This window comes from Clytia hemisphaerica, unplaced genomic scaffold (genome assembly GCF_902728285.1).
Source record: "Clytia hemisphaerica strain Z4C2 unplaced genomic scaffold, Clytia hemisphaerica genome assembly, whole genome shotgun sequence".
Lineage (NCBI taxonomy): Eukaryota > Metazoa > Cnidaria > Hydrozoa > Leptothecata > Clytiidae > Clytia > Clytia hemisphaerica.
This window is the reverse complement of record NW_027103917.1, coordinates 2268500-2290044: the sequence shown is the minus strand read 5'-3', so window position 1 is coordinate 2290044 and position 21545 is coordinate 2268500. Positions and strand designations below refer to the sequence as shown.

Below are 21545 nucleotides of genomic sequence, written 5' to 3'. Positions count from 1 at the left end.
AAAATGCCGAACGTTTTGCAACATTTTGAAAATTGTTTGCCGACGGGAGAAAAACATTTTGCAACTTTCGATGAATAAACGTGTCTGGAAACGGAGGAAAATGTGTTTGAAGGCTGAAACTTTGTATGTTTATCAGAAAAAGGGTGAGGAATTCAAAAATCACAATCGCTAATTCTAATTCTTTCATTTTCATGTAGTTTTTTTCACTTTTTTGCTTCTTTTGCATGGGAATGTCCCAAAAAAAAGTTTTTATTTCTGCCGAAATGGATTTTCTTTTCATTTGGGGTTTCTCCTTTCAGAAAAACTTATTCTTTATTCATAAGTTTTTGTTCCTCCTTTCCAGAGGCCCCTTGAAAATGGGTCCTACCACCTTTTTGACTCATTTCAACCTTTTCCAGCTAATTTTCTTCAAAAACAAAAATAAAAACAATGCAATGTCTTCTTTTTTTCAAAAAAAGATATATCTTTCATTATTTTGATAAATATACTAAATATTTTACAAATATTTTTATATAATAATATTCTAACACCATCAAAGAATTCTCCCTCCAAATTTCAGGTCTCTAGCTACACTAGAAAAAGAGATATGCAAAATTGAAGAAGCATGACTGGAAAATTTCTTTTTTTTCTTTTTTGACACATTTTTCGAATTTTTCCAAGCTATTTTCCTAACCTTTTTTTTGACATTTTTAGTCAAATTTTTGACACTAAAATTTGAATATCTCTACAACCACTTATCCTCTGGAGGCCTATGACCCCTCATTTTCTTTCTTTTTCAAAGCTCTACAAGATAGGATAGGTTTTGAAAAAAAAATTAAAATTTGAAAAATCTTCTGGAGTTGCTAACATGGCCCGAGAATTCTCGGGCCAAAACTTTTATTGGAATTCGCGCCGCGTAAAGCCCGAGTATGGCCCGAGCTGGCCCGAGAATTCGGGCCGTGTTCGGGCCACACGCGGGCCACGCACAGGCCACACTCGGGCCAATTTTTGAAAACATGATTTAAACAGCCGTGTAATTTCAGGACTGAATTTTTTTAACATTTTCTTTGAGAAAAACTTGGTTTCTCTTAATTATATTAAATATATGAATGTTGTAAACTCATATAAACTGATAAATATTAAATGTCTTATTTGGTATGAAAACATAGTTATAAATATACTTAGGGTGGAAATATTTGCTAGTAAACTGGTCCTGGATTTAAACTGAAGCGTGTCCACGGGAAGCTCGTAAAGTTTTTTTGAGCGATATAAACAAAACAGACAAATCTTATTTTGTACTATTTTGTTTGACTGGACATGCTGAATCAATTTAACATTTAACATGGCCCGAACATGGCCCGAATGACTCGGGTAATGTTCGGGCCAAAAGAATTGATAGGGTTTCTCGGCCCGAACATGGCCCGAAGAGGCCCGAGAATTCTCGGGCCATGTCGAGGGTCGTTTTACATATGCGGAATTATTTTTACTTTAGCGTATAAACCAGGCCTTAAAAATCGAAGTGCTGTCTCGGGAATTGAATGACAAATTTTGGTTGGTTGATTTTGGCTGCTGCACGTTTTATTTTGTTTCAAACTTTCAAGTTTTAATTAATCGTCTTGCGAACTTGATTCAGGTAACTCTCATCCTTGTTGTGCAAATACATCCTGTAGATATGACTGATGTTGTTTTTTCTGAAAGCTAGATTTCCTAGTGTGACTAACTGTCCGGTGGAAAAATTATCCTTCTCCAACACCGGACATCCAACTTCCTAAAGTCCAGTGTAGAGATTGTTCGGTGCGGTGGTAAAAAATTTCTCATTTTACACCGGACTTTTGCGTGTACGGTGTTCGTTAGGTCCGGTGCGTCGACAGGGTCCTGATCGGGTAAGGGGTCACTCACATATCGATTCTTCCCACGACTAATGTCAACTCAAATTGACGCAAAGCGGTGGGGGGGGTTTAGAGTCTGTGACGCTAAGAAATTTTACCAGAAATATCGATTTTTGAGAAGTTTTATCTGTGACAAATGTTACTTTCCATATTTCTTTTCCTCATTTTATAAACCTAAGTATTTGTTCGCTTTGCTTTTTTATTATAGAACAATTTTAACCAAAACAAACAGCCCGATGTTAACGAAGTGTTACGCGTAAAAGCCAAATCGCGTATTACGAACAACCTCTAAATTGCCGAGTACAGGAGAAAACAAATCGAAATTCAAAATGGCGGCCAAGCCCACGCTGATAACTATCAAAAATCTTTGTTTTTCAATCAGCTATTGCAGCTCAAAATAAATCAATGAAATAATTTGAAATAAAAAGTAAACAAACCTTGAATCTTTCAGGAATCCAAATAAATAAAAGTATTCATCTAAAGTGAAGATTACATTTCAAAATAAAACGATTACCAAACCAACCTAAAGTCAGTGTCTGCCAACTAAAAAGTTCTCTGCAGGGTCACAGTGGAGGCTAAACATGATGCATAGCCCTCAAATGAATGACCTGGCTAGTCATTAAAATACAAAGTTAAATCAAAAGAAAAATGGTTAGACTAGAGCTGCGAGCGAAGCTGCGTAGTTAATTTGTTTTGAAATTTTGCTGCTTTGATTGGTCAGTCATTTGATGGCTATGCAAGTTTCCCTCCACTGATGCAAGTTGCCCGACTTCACGGTAGCCTATCCGGCGGTGCGCTGATCTAGGTGGGTTCCGTCTCCCCCGTAGATCTTTTTCTTGAGAAGTTGATCTTCAAATTAGTTTTCAAGGTTGACTTGGCTCAAATCTTTTCATCTATGGCTCAAATTTTAGGCAATTTCTTGTACTGTAGTTTTTGAAAATGTTCATTTCATTAAAATGTTCTGGGTTATTTTTTCATGAATTCCTATAGAAGTTTTTTGGCGCATTTGTTTGCTTGTAAATCAAGTAAACGATAGCGCTTTCGCAGCATTAACATTTGACAGTCAGGAGTTTTTGCCTAATTAGGAAAGTGAAACTATTTTCATAAATTTTGCAAAAAATACAAAAAGTCGCATGTTCCCAACAGCATAATTTGATAGATACTAACCTCCTCTAGAGAATTTGAAAGTTTCAAGTTGTATTTCAAGCGGGTGCTTGAGATATGGCTTTTGAAAAATTTTAAAAATTATAGACCCTTTCTACTTGATACGGAAACAAAATTTCTAAATGTATCCGGGGCTTTAAAGGGGACGTCAGCCCAAATTTTTATCACACATTTTTTGTTACATTTAGAAAATTTAGAACAAGACGATCAAAACAAGCTATATAATATTGAAAGTTTTTTCCTCAATGCGTAATAAAAGACTTTTGAAAAATTCCCTTCTTTTTAAATCTGTGACGTAACAATAGTGCTTCTCTACTTGTTAAACAACATTTGTTAAACAAGATTTTTGGTAAAAAGAGAGAGATTTCATAATTATTAAAACAAGAAAGTGGATCTGCTTTTTTCCTTCTTTAGTTTTATCCAGTTTATCTATACTTGGCTGAAATATGATCTGTTCTGAGTATAGAATTAGTGCCTTGGAAAATGAAGGATCTCTGTTCTAAAAATCGCTGGCAAAAAAGAGCATATATTTGTGAGTTATTTGGGGGAATTTGTTATTAAAAGAAAGAGAAGGGGAAACAGATACGCAATATCTACGTCACAAATTTACTCTTGTTCGTTTATTTTCTCCATCGTAGAGTCAAAAGAATAAAAATTAAAATCTGAATAAATCAGCCAAAAAAAAGATTTTTTAATCGTTCTTTTTGCAATCACTTTTTTTTCATCGTAGGTATCTTCTCTAAAAAAATGGTAAAAATGATATCCCAAAGCTGACGTCCCCTTTAATAATGCTTTGAAATTTCCTAACTAGGAAAGTTAATCTTCAGGGCGGTATATCTCAACGCTCCGCCAATTAGATTTCATATTTTTTTGCACATAGACCAATTTTGACTAACTAAAACTAATAGTCATGGTTAGAACTTTCAATTATAAAGTGATTAGGGAGAAAAGGTAACTTTTTTAAGCACTTTCCTAATTAGAAAAGTTTTCTTTCCTAATTAGGAAAGGGTTTCCTAATTAGGAAAATTCAGAAAAATAGTATATAAAAGACTTTCCTAATTAGGCAAAAACTTCTGACTGTTTGATACTATTTTCAGTCAAGAGTTTTTGCCTAATTAGGAAAGTTTTTTATGATGGAACTCTGAAGTTTTTCAACTGCCCACTGTGCGTAAGCGCAGATATAGAGTAAGATAGTAAGCACCCCCATTCTAATGCCCAAAACACCTCGCTCTCTTTCTCTCCCTCGCTCGCCCACCATATAATGACGTAGAAGTGTATGTAAAAATAATATAATATAAAGCTTGTTTGGGTGAATTGCACCAAATCTGTACCGTGGTTTTGAAAGCAAGACACACTGTGTTAGGTATTAGAACTTCAGTTTTTGTGGATTTGGTACTGTGGCAGAAGTTATCGGTCAGGATAAGTCATTTTTCGATACTTTGTTTCGTCTTTGAAATATTAGCAAAAATCTGTGACGGATGGAACGTCCTATTTGTCACGTATATGCCTGTCTTTTATCCACTCGATTTTAAATTCGGCTTTCTAAAATCTTGTAAATTTTATGTAATTTAAGTATTATTTAAGTTTTATATAATCAAAAATATTTTGCAGAAAAGCCTTTTCAAATTTCCATTGGGAAAAATCCAAATTTATTCCCCACAAAAATTTTCTGTCTTTTATCTAAAAAGTAGTTTCTGGATTATACCCAAATTTTACTTTTAAGATAGGAGTCAACTCTTGACTCTCGACTCTCTACCCTGACCTGACCTGGCTTGACCCAAATTCCACTCACTTCTAGATATTCCTAGTATAATTGAATTTCAGTCAGTAAGTGTATAAATATCCACAGTATTAATTTTTTATGAAAAACAGGCCAAAAAGAATCATGTCCGTACCTGTTTTGCATTTTTTGAACATGGTGAACATATTTTGTATAATTCAAAATCTATTAAATCTATTAAAGATTGATTATAATGCTTTAACTTGATTGTTTATAAAAATGATGATCATTTTAGACAAAAAAAATTAATTGACAATGCGATCAGAGCGACGACTTTCTGAACGAAGTAGATCAAATAGTAAAACAACCAACAATGTGAAATCACAAGAAAGGAGGACTCTATCAAGGTCAATTGATGGATGTACAATCTGTCAGGTAAAATCAGCAAGACATGCTTTTGTCGACTCAAACAAATGGAAAAAGTATTTTAAAGATGTATTCGGTATTAGTGAGAACCGATCTTCTGAAATCTGTCATTTATGCCTTAAAGCATTGAAAAGATGGAGAAGAGCTCCAAAGACAGGCAAACCAGACTTTCATAATATTGTTGATAGTAAGTTTGTACAAGCGTCTATTAGGAGGAATTCCGTGAAGAAGCGGCGTTCCTCTATGGTTGAGATGGAAGTTTGTTCGAAGGAGGATAACAAAGTTGCTTTAATGGAAGAGGATGACTTGTTATCAGCTGATGATAGCACTGACGATGCCATTGATTCTGATGGAGTTCCTGATACTTATTTTGACTCGCCAAGCCCCGACGATGAAGATGAAGAAGATAACCAAAATGGCCTTGTACTTTCTAATGGTAGCACAGAGCTCAAAAAGATTACAAGCGATGTAGCATGTCAGACCTCTTTCCTGTATCCATCCTTGACATCGCCGCAAGCAAATAGTGATTCTTTCAAGCTTCCCTATATCGATTTATCTAAATGGCGGCAAGAAGAAATATGTTGTGGGGTAATTTTTAAAGGTCCTTCTGGAGAAGTGTTAGTTGATCCAAAGTGGCTTAATCCTAGTTGTAATATGTGTAATCGAAGTGCCACCACGCCAAACAAGTCACCCGGGGAGGGTAAAGTCAGTGAGATCAACATGTTTGACGAGAAATTGGTCAATCTTATTCAATCATCATCGTAGGTTATTTAAGTTTTTATTCCTTTCAAACAAAAATTGTATTTTAATAATAAATGAGTAAAACTTGAGACGAGTCAATCATGTCAGCAATAAGTAAGCTGATTGGCTAAACCATGTAGTGATCACTGTGTGATTGGCAGTTCATTATTTTTCTGAACGACGATGAAATGAGACAATGTTATTGAACGAGAAGAAATCATTCTTAGTTTTTGTTTAAGAATGATGATCTTTAATATTTTACAACCAAACTTTCTGTTTAAGAATATCTTGCACACCTCACCTTAAATAACATTATCAATATACCATACACATTTTTTCTGCATAAAAACTAAATTTTTATTTTCTGTTTGATCTTTTAATTATAATAACTTCATCTTTTAATAATGATAACCTCTGACTGGTTTCACATGTCTTTTAGATAAGATTTTTCTGAACAGTCATTTTCAAAGCAATTATACTGAATTTGCACAATTGGCATTTTACACTTTAAATCCATTAAAAGATTTTATGATATAGCAAGTTGAAGAAGCATTGTTCATGCTGACCAAGCAGGATTAACAAATAAAATTCTCGAAATTTGTGCTAAAGTGGTGCAGGAGTGGGAGAAGGTAGTTAATTCTTTCTTGTGTCTAAAAATGCTGTGTAAGCATAATGCTAGGAGATGCGTTAAAAATGATCCCCTTTAACATCACTCAATTTTGGTTCATTGCACTTTGCACTGATAACTGTATACTATTTTTCATTTTTCTTTATTTTATTATATCACTGATTTTTTTCGTAATTTCATTTCTTTTGTATGTACTTACACCTAATTATATATACTTGAATTATTCATGTCGATTTTCTTTTTTTTTGTTTTTTGTTGTTTTTGTAGTATATTTTCTGCGTTTGGACGACCTTTTTTTGTTGTTTTTATAAAGATTTATTTTTGAATTTTAATAATTTTTTTCTTTTTTTGATTTCAATTTTGCCAGATAAATTTATGTTTCTTGTAAATAGATACTTCTTGAGGCCTATCATGCATAATGATGGAAATAGAAATCCAAAATACAACCTTGAAAGCTCTTTGTACTGACCGATGCGTGAAAATGCAAAGGAATTTTTTGTGGCCATAACATTTGATTTTGAATTGTAGTTTTAAAACTCAATATTCAGACAATTTCTTTTTTAAATCACAGAAATATCAAGAAGTATGAAGATTTTTTCTATTTTTCAATTTTTGAAACTCAACTTCTAATTTGAAAACAGTTAGCGAGTCAAGTGCTTGGAATTTTGCCTGTACATGGCAGTGTTGTCTCTATTTTAATTCCCTAATTAATCCTAATTTCCTATTCAGTCTTTTTCTGAGCTGTATTATAATCAACCACTATGTTGTAGTAAAGTTTTAAATTGTTTTTAATCATTTTTTGTATACTTATTTTTGTTTGTGTTTTAAATGTATCAACATTTCAATACTTTTATGATTGATTAACAATCGCAAACAAGTAATTTTTAGCCAAAGCTCCTTATCAATATCAATGTTGTATCATCAAATAAAAGATAGAGGAAGCACCTAAAAACAGAACTTTGATTGAAATTTTCTGCCACTGTCTGTACCTTGACTCAGCCTTTTTTTTCTGAATTTGATCTTCTGCTGGTGTTAACTTTTTGTGAAGGATTTTTAATGTCAATGAGGTTTTACTTATAAAAGGCAAGGCAAAAAATAGTCTATGACTGAAATCAGCTTGACTTTAACCTACCATATTTATTGAACCTTCCTTCTCCATTAAACTTTCATGCTTATTTTTCACAATACTTTTAATATACCGGGTGACCCACGAAAAAGTTCGGACCTTTCTCGGCGTCTTGAGGCCGAACAAATGTCCCAAAGTGCTCGGAATTTTGGTATTTAAAAAGTAGATATCCTAACTTAAAATTTGAGCTATCACTTTTTAAATTTGACCAACTAGTTCTCTACTTATGACCTTTTAAACTCAAAATTCACTTTTCGGAAAGTGTAAAAAACACGTAAAAAAGAGGTATTAAATTAATGCAATCAATTAGAAAATCTCTTATAAATTGACTTATTTAACGAGTTTTATGACATTAATAATTATTAAAAACACCTTTTAAAGTAGTTTTTGTTTAAACCAAGACTAGTTTTTATCAAAATTGGCACTTTCAAGGAATTTTCTCAAAAACTGTATATCAAAAACGTCTAAAAATACCTAATTTGATACCCCTTTTTTACCTGTTTTTTACACTTTCCGAAAAGTGAATTTTGAGTTTAAAAGCTCATAACTAGGGAACTTGTGCGTCAAATTTAAAAAGTAATGGCTCGGATTTTAAGTTAGGATATCTACTTTCTAAATAATAAAACTCCAAGCACTTTGGGACATTTGTTCGGCCTCAAGACGCCGAGAAACGTCCGAACTTTTTCGTGGGTCACCCGGTATATATATTCTTTATTTCTTTTTTCGTTTGCACTTTTTACCTTGTTTTGACCTGTTCTTGTGACTATCATTTTTTTTGAGTTCTTTAGTTTATACTTCAGTCTTTTCCATAATATTGTAACTTTTTTTAGATTTTACAGTATTTTCTTTTGTTCATTGTATCATTTTTTCCTAAAATGATAATTTTTCTCCTCCAAACAAAGCTATTGTTTTTTATCCAATTGATTGATGCCTTTTTGCTTTGAAGTTTTGCACTTTAAACCCCAAAGCTAGGTTTTTATGATAATACACCACGCGATGACTTTTAACGATATCGTAATTATCCTTTTTTTTTTTCTATTCACTATACGGAATATATCCACTCTCAACTAATCAGCTATTGTTTGTGATTTAATAGCAACAATCATTTCAGTGGTGCATGTCGAACAATTGAATTTATTGTGCCCATGTATTATTCATTATGGGACCATCTTTTGGACTACAAGTTAGAGACAAAGAAAAAATCATCCCTGAGCCTCTTTTGACTTTTTCCCCTTGCTATATGATAATTTTTTTGTCATGATGTAAACACATAAACTAACTCATCAAAATTTTTTTTATTTGGAGACATTTAATACATCAAATTCAAAGAACATAAAAAAGTGCAATTTTGACTGAAGACTTTGGATGGAAATATAAATATGGTTGTTTGTCAATATTTTTTGAGAGGCACCTGCAAATTTGGAAACAAATGTCGCAATGAACACTCAAACAACAATTCAGGGGGTATGAATGACATTTGTTTTTTGTAATAATGGTTTTGAGTATGCTAGTTTTGCTATTAAGCCTTTTTTGTTTTCTAATAATATTGAAACGTTCTCCTTTTTACATATAATAATAGTTAACCTAGTTAAGAGTTACACTTCATTCCTCTTTGTCTTATTAACATCGAATTATGTACATGACATGAATTTTTCACTAATCAAACCAACCAACTCATTTATTAACCATTTTTCAGGTGGAGGTTTTGGTAACAGCCTTTTCAGCGGTGGTGGCGGTGGTGGTGGTGGTGGTGGTGGGCGTAGCCGGTTTGGCGCCACAAGCAGTAATGATCAATATCACTATAACGCAAACAATTCTAACAAGGTATTCGTTGGGAGTTTGAAAAATTGAGTTGATTGTTAAAGAAATTAGGTTTGGATATTTTGCCATGAAGAAACTGCTTTTTATTCAATTTCTACCACTTTTTCTGCTGAGGGGGTTTGTAAGCTAACTTATTTTCAAAAGGTGCATAGGAAAGAAAAAGAAATCTAAGGGGGATTCAAATATTTTTCTTAATAGAACTTAGCCTTGCCATAAGCATAAGCTTTTCGGTTAAAATTATCTTTATACTCATCTACACGCTTTTTTTATAAGAATAGTATACTTGGGATGAGGCTCAAGTAAGAAATCGAGGGTGAAATTCTTAACGTATTCTTACCTTTTCAGACTTCACTTTTATACAAACACAAGAAATGATCAATTCTATAGGTTGAGACTTTTGAGTGCACATTGGGAGGTTAAATTTTGTTTCTGACTCAAAGTTTCAAATTAAGTACAGTTTTTTCTTTTAATCAAATACAAAATGACTGTATTCTTATCAAAATCTGTGAAACTCACCCTAGAGGGTATTCTTAGGGTATTATATATTACGATTTGGCCGATTTTCACCTTGATTGCTGATATTCTTATAGAAGATATTCCTATAAAAAAAGCGTGTATAGCTTTACACCTTCACGTGTAAATTGTTCAAGATTTTGAAACTTTACTACCTTACATTCATCAACCTTACTACCCTACATTCATTAACCTGATAGGGTACTTCACTTTTTGGTGGCAGCAACAAGAATACGCAATCAGGTGGAGGGTTGTTCAGTAGCAATAAAAGCACCTCTGGAGGAGGTCTATTCGGCAGCAATAGCAACAGTGGGGGAGGGTTGTTCAGCAGTGGAGCTACAAAGAACAATCAACAAGCAACTGGAGTAAATGCTGTTCTGTAAGTAGAGGGTTGTCAGCTTCGCTTATGTAAAGTAAGATGGAATCGTTGATAATTCGTGTAATACAGTAATATGGGTGTTATATGATAATAGGATAATTATCACGGGATAATATCAGTTTGTACAAACCATAATTTTGTCTTTTCCACTATTTTCTTTTAGATCTGAATCGAGTCGTCAGCATACTAGATATTGTATAGTCTAGTGTTTTGAGTGTTCACTTAACTTACTCTTGGGTACCTAATAAACCCCCCGCTATTCGATTTTTCGAAAAATTTCCATAACCCCCCCCCCCGCTTATTAAGTTAAATTTTCCACCCACCCCGCTTAATCCAAACCCCCGTTTATTAGGTACCCGAGAGTATGTTTTGCTTCTTGTTTTCAATTTTGATGTGAATGGACTTGGATTTCGAATGGGTTCATTCAATTTATACCTGACTATTCATCATCCATCGAATAAAAAACTATCAGTAAAACATAGCATAGCATACCATGACAGGTTGTTGTGTGAAGCCTCCTTCTCTGTCCAATTGAGTACAATCAATGAATAAATCTTGTACACGACAAATTTTTACGTCTCATATAAAGACCTTTCAACGTAGTCTTATTAGTATAGACTCTTTTTCATGTTGTTTCGTTGGCAACTTGTCAAGAAGAAAAGTTTTTACGACTCTAATAAGACCTTTCAAAACATAGACTAGGCTTTTAATATAACCTCATTATTTTCATGTTGTTTCGTAGGCAACTTGTCAAGAAGAAAAGTTTTTACGACTCTAATAAGACCTTTCAAAACATAGACTAGGCTTTTAATATAACCTCATTATTTTCATGTTGTTTCGTAGGCAACTTGTCAAGAAGAAAAGTTTTTACGACTCTAATAAGACCTTTCAAAACATAGACTAACTAGGCTTTTAATATAACCTCATTATTTCATGTTGTTTTGTAGGCAACTTGTCAAGAAGAAAAGTTTTTACGACTCTAATAAGACCTTTCAAAACATAGACTAGACTTTTCATATAACCTCATTATTTTCATGTTGTTTTGTAGGCAACTTGTCAAGAAGAAAAGTTTTTACGACTCTAATAAGACCTTTCAAAACATAGACTAGACTTTTCATATAACCTCATTATTATTTTCATGTTGTTTTCGTAGGCAACTTGTCAGAAGAAAAGTTTTTTTTACGACTCTAATAAGACCTTTCAAAACATAGACTAGACTTTTCATATAACCTCATTATTTTCATGTTGTTTCGTAGGCAACTTGTCAAGAAGAAAAGTTTTTACGACTCTAATAAGACCTTTCAAAACATAGACTAGGCTTTTAATATAACCTCATTATTTTCATGTTGTTTTGTAGGCAACTTGTCAAGAAGAAAAGTTTTTACGACTCTAATAAGACCTTTCAAAACATAGACTAGACTTTTCATATAACCTCATTATTTTCATGTTGTTTTGTAGGCAACTTGTCAAGAAGAAAAGTTTTTACGACTCTAATAAGATCTTTCAGAACATAGACTAGACTTTTCATATAACCTCATTATTTTCATGTTGTTTCGTAGGCAACTTGTCAAGAAGAAAAGTTTTTACGACTCTAATAAGACCTTTCAAAACATAGACTAGACTTTTCATATAACCTCATTATTTTCATGTTGTTGTAGGCAACTTGTCAGGAAAGAGTTAAAAGAATGGGATACAAATAAAGTATGGCCATTATCTTGTTTTGCTGCTCAAAAAGAACAAAAGTGTCTACCAGGTAAAAATCTTTCTTGAAAGTTTTTATCTTCTCCTCGTAGAGTGCTCGATAGTGAAGATCTCTTGTCATTATGGCAAATTAGATTTCTATTTCATTAAAAGCGGATTAAATTTCACCTAGATTAAGATTTGCGATTCTCGCGAATTATGGCCCTTTTCGCGAAAATTAGTCCTCTTGTAATTTTTTCAGATTTTTTAGGATATTGAAAGAAGTTTTAAGTAAAAAAGAGACCGATTCGCGAAATTTCTGTTCACGCTGAAATTTTAGATTTCGAATTTGCGAATTGAAGTCCACGTGAAAATTAATCTACTCATAACGTATAACTTTGGCGAGTTTATGTATTCGAGATGAATCGAGGAGGGGGGCGGTATAAAGCAAAGTTGACATGTCTCCAAAATCACCGTCCACTTTGCTCGACGACGGTAAAAACACCAAAATACCGTCGTCGTTTAGGTGAGCAAAGGCGATATATAGAGCCGTACATCAACTATCGACTTTGTTTTGTATCGATTTCACTTACCGTCACTTACCATAAACTCGGTTTTCTTTTAGGTTTGACGGACACTTCACCAGAAGAATTGCGAATGGTAGCTTACAAATGCAAAGATACTGGAAACATGCAACCCTATGTAAGTATACTAAAGTTGCTTTTTAGCAATTTCATTTTTAAAAAGTTGCCAGATTTTTTATAAAATAAATTTTCACAATTTTTTGACTTTTATACTTAATATTTCTTAATATACTTAAAATCTATTTAATCATCTCGGAGATTGAATATCTGTTGATTTGACAGAAAATTATAACATTTTTTCAATCATTTTCTAAGCGTTTAGATAATGAGTTTTGAGGATTTTACTTTATATAAAGATTTGTCAACTTTTTTTGGGACACACTGTGTAAAATGCACATATATTTAGCGACCGTAGCATAAAGGTCCAGATACGGTGCGCAAGGTTGTGGGTTCGATCCCCAGCCGGGTCATACCAAAGATTCCCAAAATGTAACTTGATGCCTCTCTGCTTGATGCTCGGCAAGTTAAGAGACGGATCAAGGGTAAGTGGAAAAATCCAGTGAAAGGAGTGGCGGCTTCCCCTACCCTCGGGTAAACAGCTATACGAAAAGGAGCCTTCGGGTCGCCCTCGACTGCGGTCGCAAACTTACTTTTTACTTATAATGCACGATTTTATTCACACTCGACCGACCAAAGTTAAAATTACTTGCGCCATGATACTGCTACGTAAGAGTAGAAAATGCATTTTGACTAGATGTTAAAAAACCTATTCTCATACTGTCGGGTTCCTAATAGCCGGGGGGGTTTGGAATAAGCGGGGGGTTTGGAAAAAATCTCAAAACTTAATAAGTGGGTGGGGGTGGAAAATGTCCTGGGTGGAAAATTTTCGAAAAAGAGGCTAAAAATAATTTCCCAAAAATCAATAAGCGGGGGGGAGGGTTGGAATAAGAATGTCCTGGGTGGAGAATTTTTGAAAAATTAATTAGCGGGACCCCCCGGCTATTAGGTACCCGAGAGTAGATCTTGATCTCATATTTTCTCTTCTTTTCCACTAGTTGTCGGGTGTTCAGAGCTTGAGTCAAGCAACGATCAATCGAAGAAATGTATTAATAAATATGAACGATCAACAACTGGTAAGACAAAACTTTTAGAACAAAACCACATACATTTGACGCTCTCTAATTCGATTTTCAAGGGGAATCGAATTTTCATCGAATAAGGGAGTGTATCGAATAGCAGAGCGTCATTTATGTGAGTTTCCCATTGACGGTGACTTTCAATATTATCGAATAATAGAACGTCGAATAAGAGAGCGTCTACTGTAGTACCAACTAGCTAGGAAAATTTGTCTTAGATACCACCACCCCCTTTTTAATACCTGGTACTAACCTTTTTGGAGGAAAAAAGGTTAGACATCTATGGGGCCAAGTACCCTGTAGCTGTACCACCTGCTTAGAATTGATTAGAAGGCTATTTTAGGGTATTGGATTGCTTATTCTAAGTCCAAATTTTTTCAGATCAATTAATCGTCTGAACGCATAACAAATGTAACGGATCTTTGTTTTCTTAAAAAAATGATAAAAATATAACACAAAAACACTGACAAAGAAAACTAATTCAAGAAACAAAATAAAACACTAAAACATTATTCTCGTTTTAAGACAGCCCACACATCAACACAATGTTCACCGCTATTGTTCCCTTCCTCGCCTTGATTAACCAGATCCTCTCCATGCCAGATGCGAATCTTCTCCCCCTTGGTGATTTGAATCTCACCGTCAAAATTATACAAGGTTAAAGTGCGTGACCGGAAATCTGTTCTAGCTAACCCGTAGTAGCCGTCTGTGCCGAGTGCGAAAAACGGGAATAGAAGGGTGTTGTTTTGGCGTGTGACCACTGTCGCCATTTGTACACTTCGGAATCCGAGGCCACACCCCCAAAAGCTTTCGGCCGCTGAGTTTGATGCGTCGCAGGATACGAATCCACTTTTGTGTTGTAGTGTCAGTTGGCGTAAGGTGCCACTTCGCGGGATAGTGAAATGTCCAAATCCGCTGTCTTTGGCTTTGTAGCAGACGTTTTCAGCAATACGGTGTAGACATTCAACATCTTTTTGAAACACGCAATTGTCACTGGCAGGATTGTAGAAAAGATCTGCTGAACAGCTTTGAAAGGTTGCAATGTCACCAGTGCAGCTAGCAAATTTTGAGCAGTCATTTGGGAAGGGGTAGTTTCCGTCACGTGATATCTGCTTGCAGAACGTGTCAGCGTTGAATGGTGCTAAAGAACAATGTTTGTATTTGATTGCGATAAGACAAGAAAGTTTGAATAATCAGTGAGAATGAACTGCATTTCTGACCAACTGGCAGTTTACTAGACTACGTCATATCTTTCCTGCGTTTCGAGCTTCAAACTCTTACTAAGGCCTAAAAAGTATGGAGCTGTATATAGTTTAGTAGACTAGTAGTTTACGGTCTGCTTCTCTTCTTTAAGCTATAATATTCTACAAACATGTCATTGGGATGATCATCTGTGATTGAAATTTGTAAACAAAGTCGAAAAAAAAAACTTTGTACTCGACTTTGTGTCACAGTGAAAAGTTCTTACCATCAATGGGGATCAGGCCAGCTTGTGCGGAGCAGTAACCTGTAAAAAAATTGATATAAAAAGTTTTAAAAATTGAACAATGTTGTTTGTTTCTCACTAATAAGACGAAGGCGTATTTGCCTTGCTATTTTGACCGATTTTAAGAGAGTTCCAAGTTATGGATAAAGTCACCGAAGAAAGCGGAAAACTTCTTAAGTTAATTCGACATTCAGAGGTTTGAGCTATGAAGATTTGACTGTCATTCAAAAAAACAATATATCAAAAACAAATTCTTACCAATACAAAGAGCAAGTAGTATAAAGCTGTATTTGAAAGCCATTTCGTTCTCTTGATCGCTGTAGTTGTGTTGCGTTGTAAATTAATAACTTTTTTATGAATACACCAGCTGGTTAAACCGAATGCACTTATATACCCTTCAAACCACTTAAGTTTAAATTGGTTACTTTCTAAGTTGATTTAATTTCGAATCCGTTGTCAGACTAATAACTTTCGTTGTTTAATTTCCATAATTACAAATTTTCTGAACTTTGATTAGTTACTTCGCTCTTTTGAGTCAATATCTTCCCTTTTGTTGTCGTTAGATATATTGCGGGGTAGTAATTACCGCCTAATTTCGGCCGATAAATCGTCCTTCGCTTTCTTTTGCACTCATTTTTGACCTTATAAGGTTTGGAATCATTTCTTCCCACAAATCACAAATTTTTGATGACATTCTTTGACGACAAAGAGGAACATCTTTTGGGTTTCTGCATACAGTAGACTTTTTCTTGATACTACTGATTTCTTTTCCTTTCTTTCGAAAAGATTGATTGTAAAGTCCCCGAGAGGGGGGCACTAAATGACCTACCATACGTGTAGTAAGGGTATATTTTCCAAGCTTCCCAAAAAGCACTCTAAGGGTCGAAATCATCAAAGATGAGAAACATTGCACTTTTCGAAAATCTGACCATAATTTGCCTGAAAATGGTCAAAAGATTTCAAGAAAAGCACTGTAAGGGTCGATTTTTCGCTCAAATTTTCTTTGCACTGTAAGGGTCCGATTTCAAAGGTTATCCTCTTTTTTTGACCAATCTTGCTCTACATCTGTGTCATTCCAATGTGAAAAAGCTTGTTAATACACTCTTCTCGAGATGCATAAATTTATTGTTGTCCTCGTTTTCAAACAGATTTCATTGCTATAAAATTACATATTCACAATGATAATTGTGTTGTTTACACCTCGTGAGACATTTTGAATCTCAAGTACTTTTGTTTTAGAGTTAATGTTTGCCTTTTGGGAATTTAAATTGGTTTAAATGTGTAATTAAAAAGGAGGACAACAATAAATTTATGCATCTCGAGAAGAGTGTATTAAAAATGATGAGTAAGCAAACGATATCATTCTATTTGAAAACAACACCTTTAACTACTATTCTTCACAGTTCTGAAGAGCTAAAGTTTAAATTGTATAATAGAGAGGCAAAATAGTGTTATATACAGGGTGTCCCTAATAAAAGTATCGAGTTTGAACATGCGATTGAGTAGAAAGTTTTAAGTGTGTATTCACAAAATTGTATTTTAAGCTCTCCCTCTTTTTTCTTTGTCAGTTATACCTTTTGTAATGAGCCTATGTGATGGAGAACGTTATTATATTTTAGCGATAACACACACAAACTTTTCTATTCAATCGCATGTTCAAACTCGATACTTTTATTAGGGACACCCTGTATAGAGTGATCAGATGAGTTATGGATGCATTTGAATCATGGATGTTTCAATTATGCAACTCGAATTGAAAAAGTAGCCCCTGAGACTTGGTTTATTGGAGACCATGATAAATTAAAATGTGTGTCGAGACTTGAAATAATGCACTCTCGAGGAACAATCTTCCGCTTTTTGCACAATTTGATTTGATTGAGATGATTGTGCAAAATTTTTAACGACTTTTAAAAAAAGCACGAGGCTCGTTAACAGCGCGTATATCGAAACCACATAATCTTCATAAATTCATCATAAGGACTTTGATAAGTTTTACATAGCAAAAAAAAATGAAGTGCTTCATACCGGATATGTGCGATCAAGGGCTTCCTTTTCCAGTGTTAGAAATTCTTCCGTCTCAGACGGATTTTCGTCTATATATAGTATATAAAGCCTCAAAATTCGCCATAATTTACCAAACTTTCAAGAATATGTGACAATTAGCTGTGTAAAATCTATTTCCTGTCTCAGACGAAGAAAGCCTTGCTATGACCACTGCTTTTCGCACCTTGAAAGCAAATATCTCTAATCTCTAATCAAATTGACCATAATTATATTGGGGTCTACTGCTCTTAGGGACTACCATAATCAAAACATAAGAATCTTCCTCGATAAGGGTTACTTTCTATTTTTGGTTCATACAAATTGCCACATAAACCTTGTATCACTACCCCGGGTTGAATCCTATCTCCATTCAGTAAAATTGTGTACCACCTACAGTGTAATATCTCAGAAAACTGTATACCTTGTCCTACTAGAATTGAAACGAAGAATAGATTTTATCCCCTCGATAACTTTTTTTTTGATCAGATAGATTTTTGCATACAAATACAAAGCATAACGATCGGATAGTCAGAACTTGTCAGAACTTGTTTTATGATCGAGTTAAGAGAGCAGTCGGTGTTATGAGCCCAATCGCACTTTAGTGGAACCAATGTTAGATTATTATACATCAATTTCTTTGGACTAAAACTAGAACATAAGCCAGAATAAGCGTGTTTCTAAATTAATTTGATTTTCGAATCCGTTGTCAGACTAATTACTTTCTCTGTTTAATTTCCATAATTACAAATTTCTAAACTTTATTCAATGGTTAGAACTAGGACGGTATCTGATCGTCTTCGATCCTCTAACTTTCGTTCTTGATTAATGAAAACACTCTTGGCGAAATTCAATATATTTATTTCCTTCTGTTCTTGTTAGATATATTGCGGGGTAGTAATTACCGCCTAATTTCGGCCGATAAATCGTTCTTCGCTTTCTTTTATATTCATTTTTTACCTTATGGGGTTTCGATTTTGTAGAAATCATTTCTTCCCACAAATCACAAATTTTTGACGACAAAGAGGAACATTTTTTGGGTTTCTGCATACAGTAGACTTTCTCTTAATACTACTGATTTCTTTCGAAAAGATTGATTGTTTAGTCCCCGGGAGGGGGACACTAAATGACCTACCATACGTGTAGTAAGGGTATATTTTCCAAGTTTACCAAAGTGCACTCTAAGGGTCGAAATCATCAAAGATGAGAAACATTGCACTTTTCGAAAATCTGACCATATTTTGCCTGAAAATGGTCAAAAGGTTTCAAGAAAATGCACCGTAAGGGTCAAGTTTTCGCTCAAATTTTGAAAAATTTTGTAAGGCCTAATTATGGGCCGCACGTATGGTCGTTTTTAATCGAGTGCCTCCCCCCCCCCCCCCGGTTTAGTCGCAAGGTTCTTTATCCAAAACGATGGTTAACCAATTTAACATCGACCATAAAATGTTTGTCGAGCTATAGAATAATTACATTGTCAGATCCTTAAAAAACGAAAAGGTTGAAGGTTTTATTTTTACATACGTGTTACCGTTTCATATCAGACACATATTTCATTTCAGGACAGCCCCTAAGACTTGGTTTATTGGAGACCATGATAAATTAAAATGTATATCGTGACCTGAAATGTACTCTCGAGGAATAATCTTCCGCTTTTTGCACAATTTGATTTGATTGAAATGATTGCGCAAAATTTTTAACGACTTTTTTATTAAACACGAGGCTCGTTAACGATAGCGCGTTTATAGAAATTTCACATCTCCGTAAATAGACCTTTTCATAAATTACGTTACAAGCATCACTTACCTCGTTTTTAAATTATTGCCATGGTGATTAACTCCGAGCAGATTTTATTAAAACTATACTTCTTATTTATAAAAAAATCATTTAGAGATAATCACCATGGTAATTGTTTGAATACGAGGCAAGTGATGTTCGTGACGTAATTTATGAAATGTCTATATTCTTAAGGATTACGATAAATTTTCATGGGTAAAAAATGAAGTGCTTCATTTCGGGTATCTCTACGATTGAAGGGTACCTTTGCACAACCACCCTGAAAAAAGAGAGTTTTTCTTTGGCGCGGACTGGAAATTAGTTCGAATTTTAGAAAGATTCGAATAATAGACGTTTGAATAAGCGAGAGTCTATTGTAGTATCTGATCAAATTGACCAAATTTTTAGGAAAAATTCTCTCTAAGGGTCTTCCATAATCGAAGATTTTTTGCTCGAATATACTTATCACCTCGCAAATCTAGTACCCTGGGTTCCTTTCATTGCAATTATGCACTCCTCCCCGGAGTGAAGCTGAAGGAGGGAATTTTTGGGTTGATGGAAATATATAATAGTAATTATGTAATCTTTTGTCCTGTTAGAATTAAATCCAATACCCGCCTTCTTTTTTCAGCTTCAAGAAATCAACAATGCGAGTAATTTGGCATCGACAAACAAAACAAACACATCGAATAACCCTTTCGCCTCAAGTTCACAAGCCGCCTCGGGCGGGGGCGGCTTATTCGGAAACACCGCAAATAACAAACCCAGTGGTGGTGGTTTGTTCAGTTCAAATACAAACAAACCCTCGTTATTCGGAAGCTCATCTAACAATCAAAATTCAGGGACTTCATTATTCGGCGGTAGTGGCAACCAATCAAATAGTGCGTTCGTTAGCAAACCCTCAGGTGGTGGTTTATTCGGAAGCAGCAACACTCAAAGCGGTGGTTTACCGAACCCATTCGCTTCAAACGCACAACAACAAAAGAATACCGGTGGCGGACTTTTTAGTAGCAGCACCGGAAGTGGTGGAGGATTATTTTCAAATAATACCGGTACTAACGCCGGAAAAGGACTTTTTAGTAATAATACCGCTTCTAATACGGGTGGTGGATTATTCGGAACTTCGACGAATCAACAACAATTGTCCGGAGGAGGGCTATTTTCGTCTAATACGAACAATGGCGGAGGGCTTTTTGGTAGTTCATCTACAAATAATCAGCCCAGCGGTGGAGGAATTTTCGGGAACTCAGCACCGAATAATCAGACCAGTGGTGGAGGGCTGTTCTCAAATAGCACGTCTGGTGGAGGTTTGTTCTCACAGAATAAGCAGCCTAGCCAAGGAGGAGGACTTTTTGGTGGAAATACTCAGGTGAGACTTTGTTTTTTCCAATTTTAATTGGGTCTTTCTGTGTAATTTACTTAATCTCCGCCATAATGGAAGTAAACATTGGAATTTTTAGAGGCGTTCCCCTATGCTAATCGAACGTTTGCTTCCATAATGGCGGAAGTTACGTAACTTAACAAAACATGAAAAACTTCTCTAACGACCCTTATTATAGAACTAGGGATTTCGCACTGCAAAATTAGAATAGGCAGGGCGAAAAAGTGGGCTGTCTAAACTAGTGCTAAGTCCCCTATTTGACGTCATCAAAACTGAAGCCGTTCCATTGTACTTGTTACCTGTCATTTTTCGTTTCATTTTTCAAATTTCAAAAACGTTCAAATTGTGTGACGTTCAAGATGAATACAAATATCAAAAGAAGGCGTGAAAGGTTTGACTCTGTAAGCATACGCTTTTTGTTTCTAATCTGATGATATTCCTAAGTTAAGATAAGCCAAGGTGATCGAATAGATGATCTTTACTTTCTTGTTCATCTACGTTTTTTGTTTTTATTTTCAGCAACCGGCTCAGGCGGCACAGAACACTAGGACTAGTGCCACACCCTCGAACCCATTCCTTAGTTTATCGCAGAAAAGTAAAATTCAAGAACAGAAACAAATGACAGAACAAATTAAAAAACAATCTACGGAACCTGCCAAAACGTCCGGAATTATCATCTTTCCGCAGTGCACACCGGCAGATTTGGTGAAATTTAAAAGCGATAAATTTGTTTTAGGGGAAATTCCCACTTGCCCACCTCCAATAGAGCTTTGTAGATGAAAAGTTTTGTTGGTTGTAGAAAGTGGTGGAGAATCATTCTTACTGGACAATATTCTTGGCAATTTGTTGATAACACGAATAACTTTCAAAAATTCATATTGATAACGGCTTGAGGACGAATTGAATACATAACGACTGATGCGTCATTTAACAACCTTCTTATAACCCTTTTGTATGAGGATTTAGTGGATTGCATTTAGAAAGTAATACCTAAAATTTTAAGTTTCTACTTTTTAGATATAAAAACTCCAATTGTATAAAGATTTGCACTAAAGGCATCGAAAACAGTCTAGTGCACA

At 34.7% G+C, this 21545-nt stretch overlaps 3 protein-coding genes across 3 annotated transcripts; 2 read left to right on the top strand and 1 right to left on the bottom strand.

Annotated features, from left to right (window-relative positions):
* The first annotated feature begins 5013 nt into the window (after positions 1-5013).
* LOC136809445 (SIN3-HDAC complex-associated factor-like) lies at positions 5014-8083 on the top strand. The gene has a single exon (XM_067065976.1). The coding sequence runs from the start codon at positions 5068-5070 to the stop codon at positions 5941-5943; it is 876 nt and encodes a 291-aa protein (XP_066922077.1). The 5' UTR covers positions 5014-5067; the 3' UTR covers positions 5944-8083.
* An 893-nt stretch (positions 8084-8976) lies between these two features.
* Positions 8977-21545, top strand: LOC136809443 (nucleoporin NUP42-like). The gene is made up of 8 exons (XM_067065975.1): positions 8977-9137; positions 9370-9497; positions 10208-10386; positions 12045-12139; positions 12692-12768; positions 13706-13783; positions 19717-20454; positions 20986-21545. Exons 1-8 carry the CDS (start codon positions 9053-9055, stop codon positions 21244-21246), a joined length of 1641 nt encoding a protein of 546 aa, XP_066922076.1. The 5' UTR covers positions 8977-9052; the 3' UTR covers positions 21247-21545.
* LOC136809558 (uncharacterized) lies at positions 14190-15629 on the bottom strand. The gene is made up of 3 exons (XM_067066096.1): positions 15531-15629; positions 15255-15293; positions 14190-14927 (listed from the first exon to the last, which is right to left on the bottom strand). The coding sequence occupies exons 1-3, from the start codon at positions 15571-15573 to the stop codon at positions 14296-14298; spliced, it is 714 nt and encodes a 237-aa protein (XP_066922197.1). The 5' UTR covers positions 15574-15629; the 3' UTR covers positions 14190-14295.

What these genes read in the sequence shown, in the direction of transcription:
- LOC136809558 (XM_067066096.1), bottom strand. Translation starts at nt 15,573, where the DNA reads ATGGCTTTCAAATACAGCTTTATACTACTTGCTCTTTGTATTG. An exon ending in ACTACTTGCTCTTTGTATTG is followed by an intron (nt 15,294 to 15,530) that starts GTAAGAATTTGT and finishes ATTTTTTTACAG; the next exon opens with GTTACTGCTCCGCACAAGCT. An exon ending in TGGCCTGATCCCCATTGATG is followed by an intron (nt 14,928 to 15,254) that starts GTAAGAACTTTT and finishes ATTGTTCTTTAG; the next exon opens with CACCATTCAACGCTGACACG.
- LOC136809443 (XM_067065975.1), top strand. Translation starts at nt 9,053, where the DNA reads ATGGTTGTTTGTCAATATTTTTTGAGAGGCACCTGCAAATTTGGAAAC. An exon ending in CTCAAACAACAATTCAGGGG is followed by an intron (nt 9,138 to 9,369) that starts GTATGAATGACA and finishes ACCATTTTTCAG; the next exon opens with GTGGAGGTTTTGGTAACAGC. An exon ending in ACTGGAGTAAATGCTGTTCT is followed by an intron (nt 10,387 to 12,044) that starts GTAAGTAGAGGG and finishes ATGTTGTTGTAG; the next exon opens with GCAACTTGTCAGGAAAGAGT.
- LOC136809445 (XM_067065976.1), top strand. Translation starts at nt 5,068, where the DNA reads ATGCGATCAGAGCGACGACTTTCTGAACGAAGTAGATCAAATAGTAAA.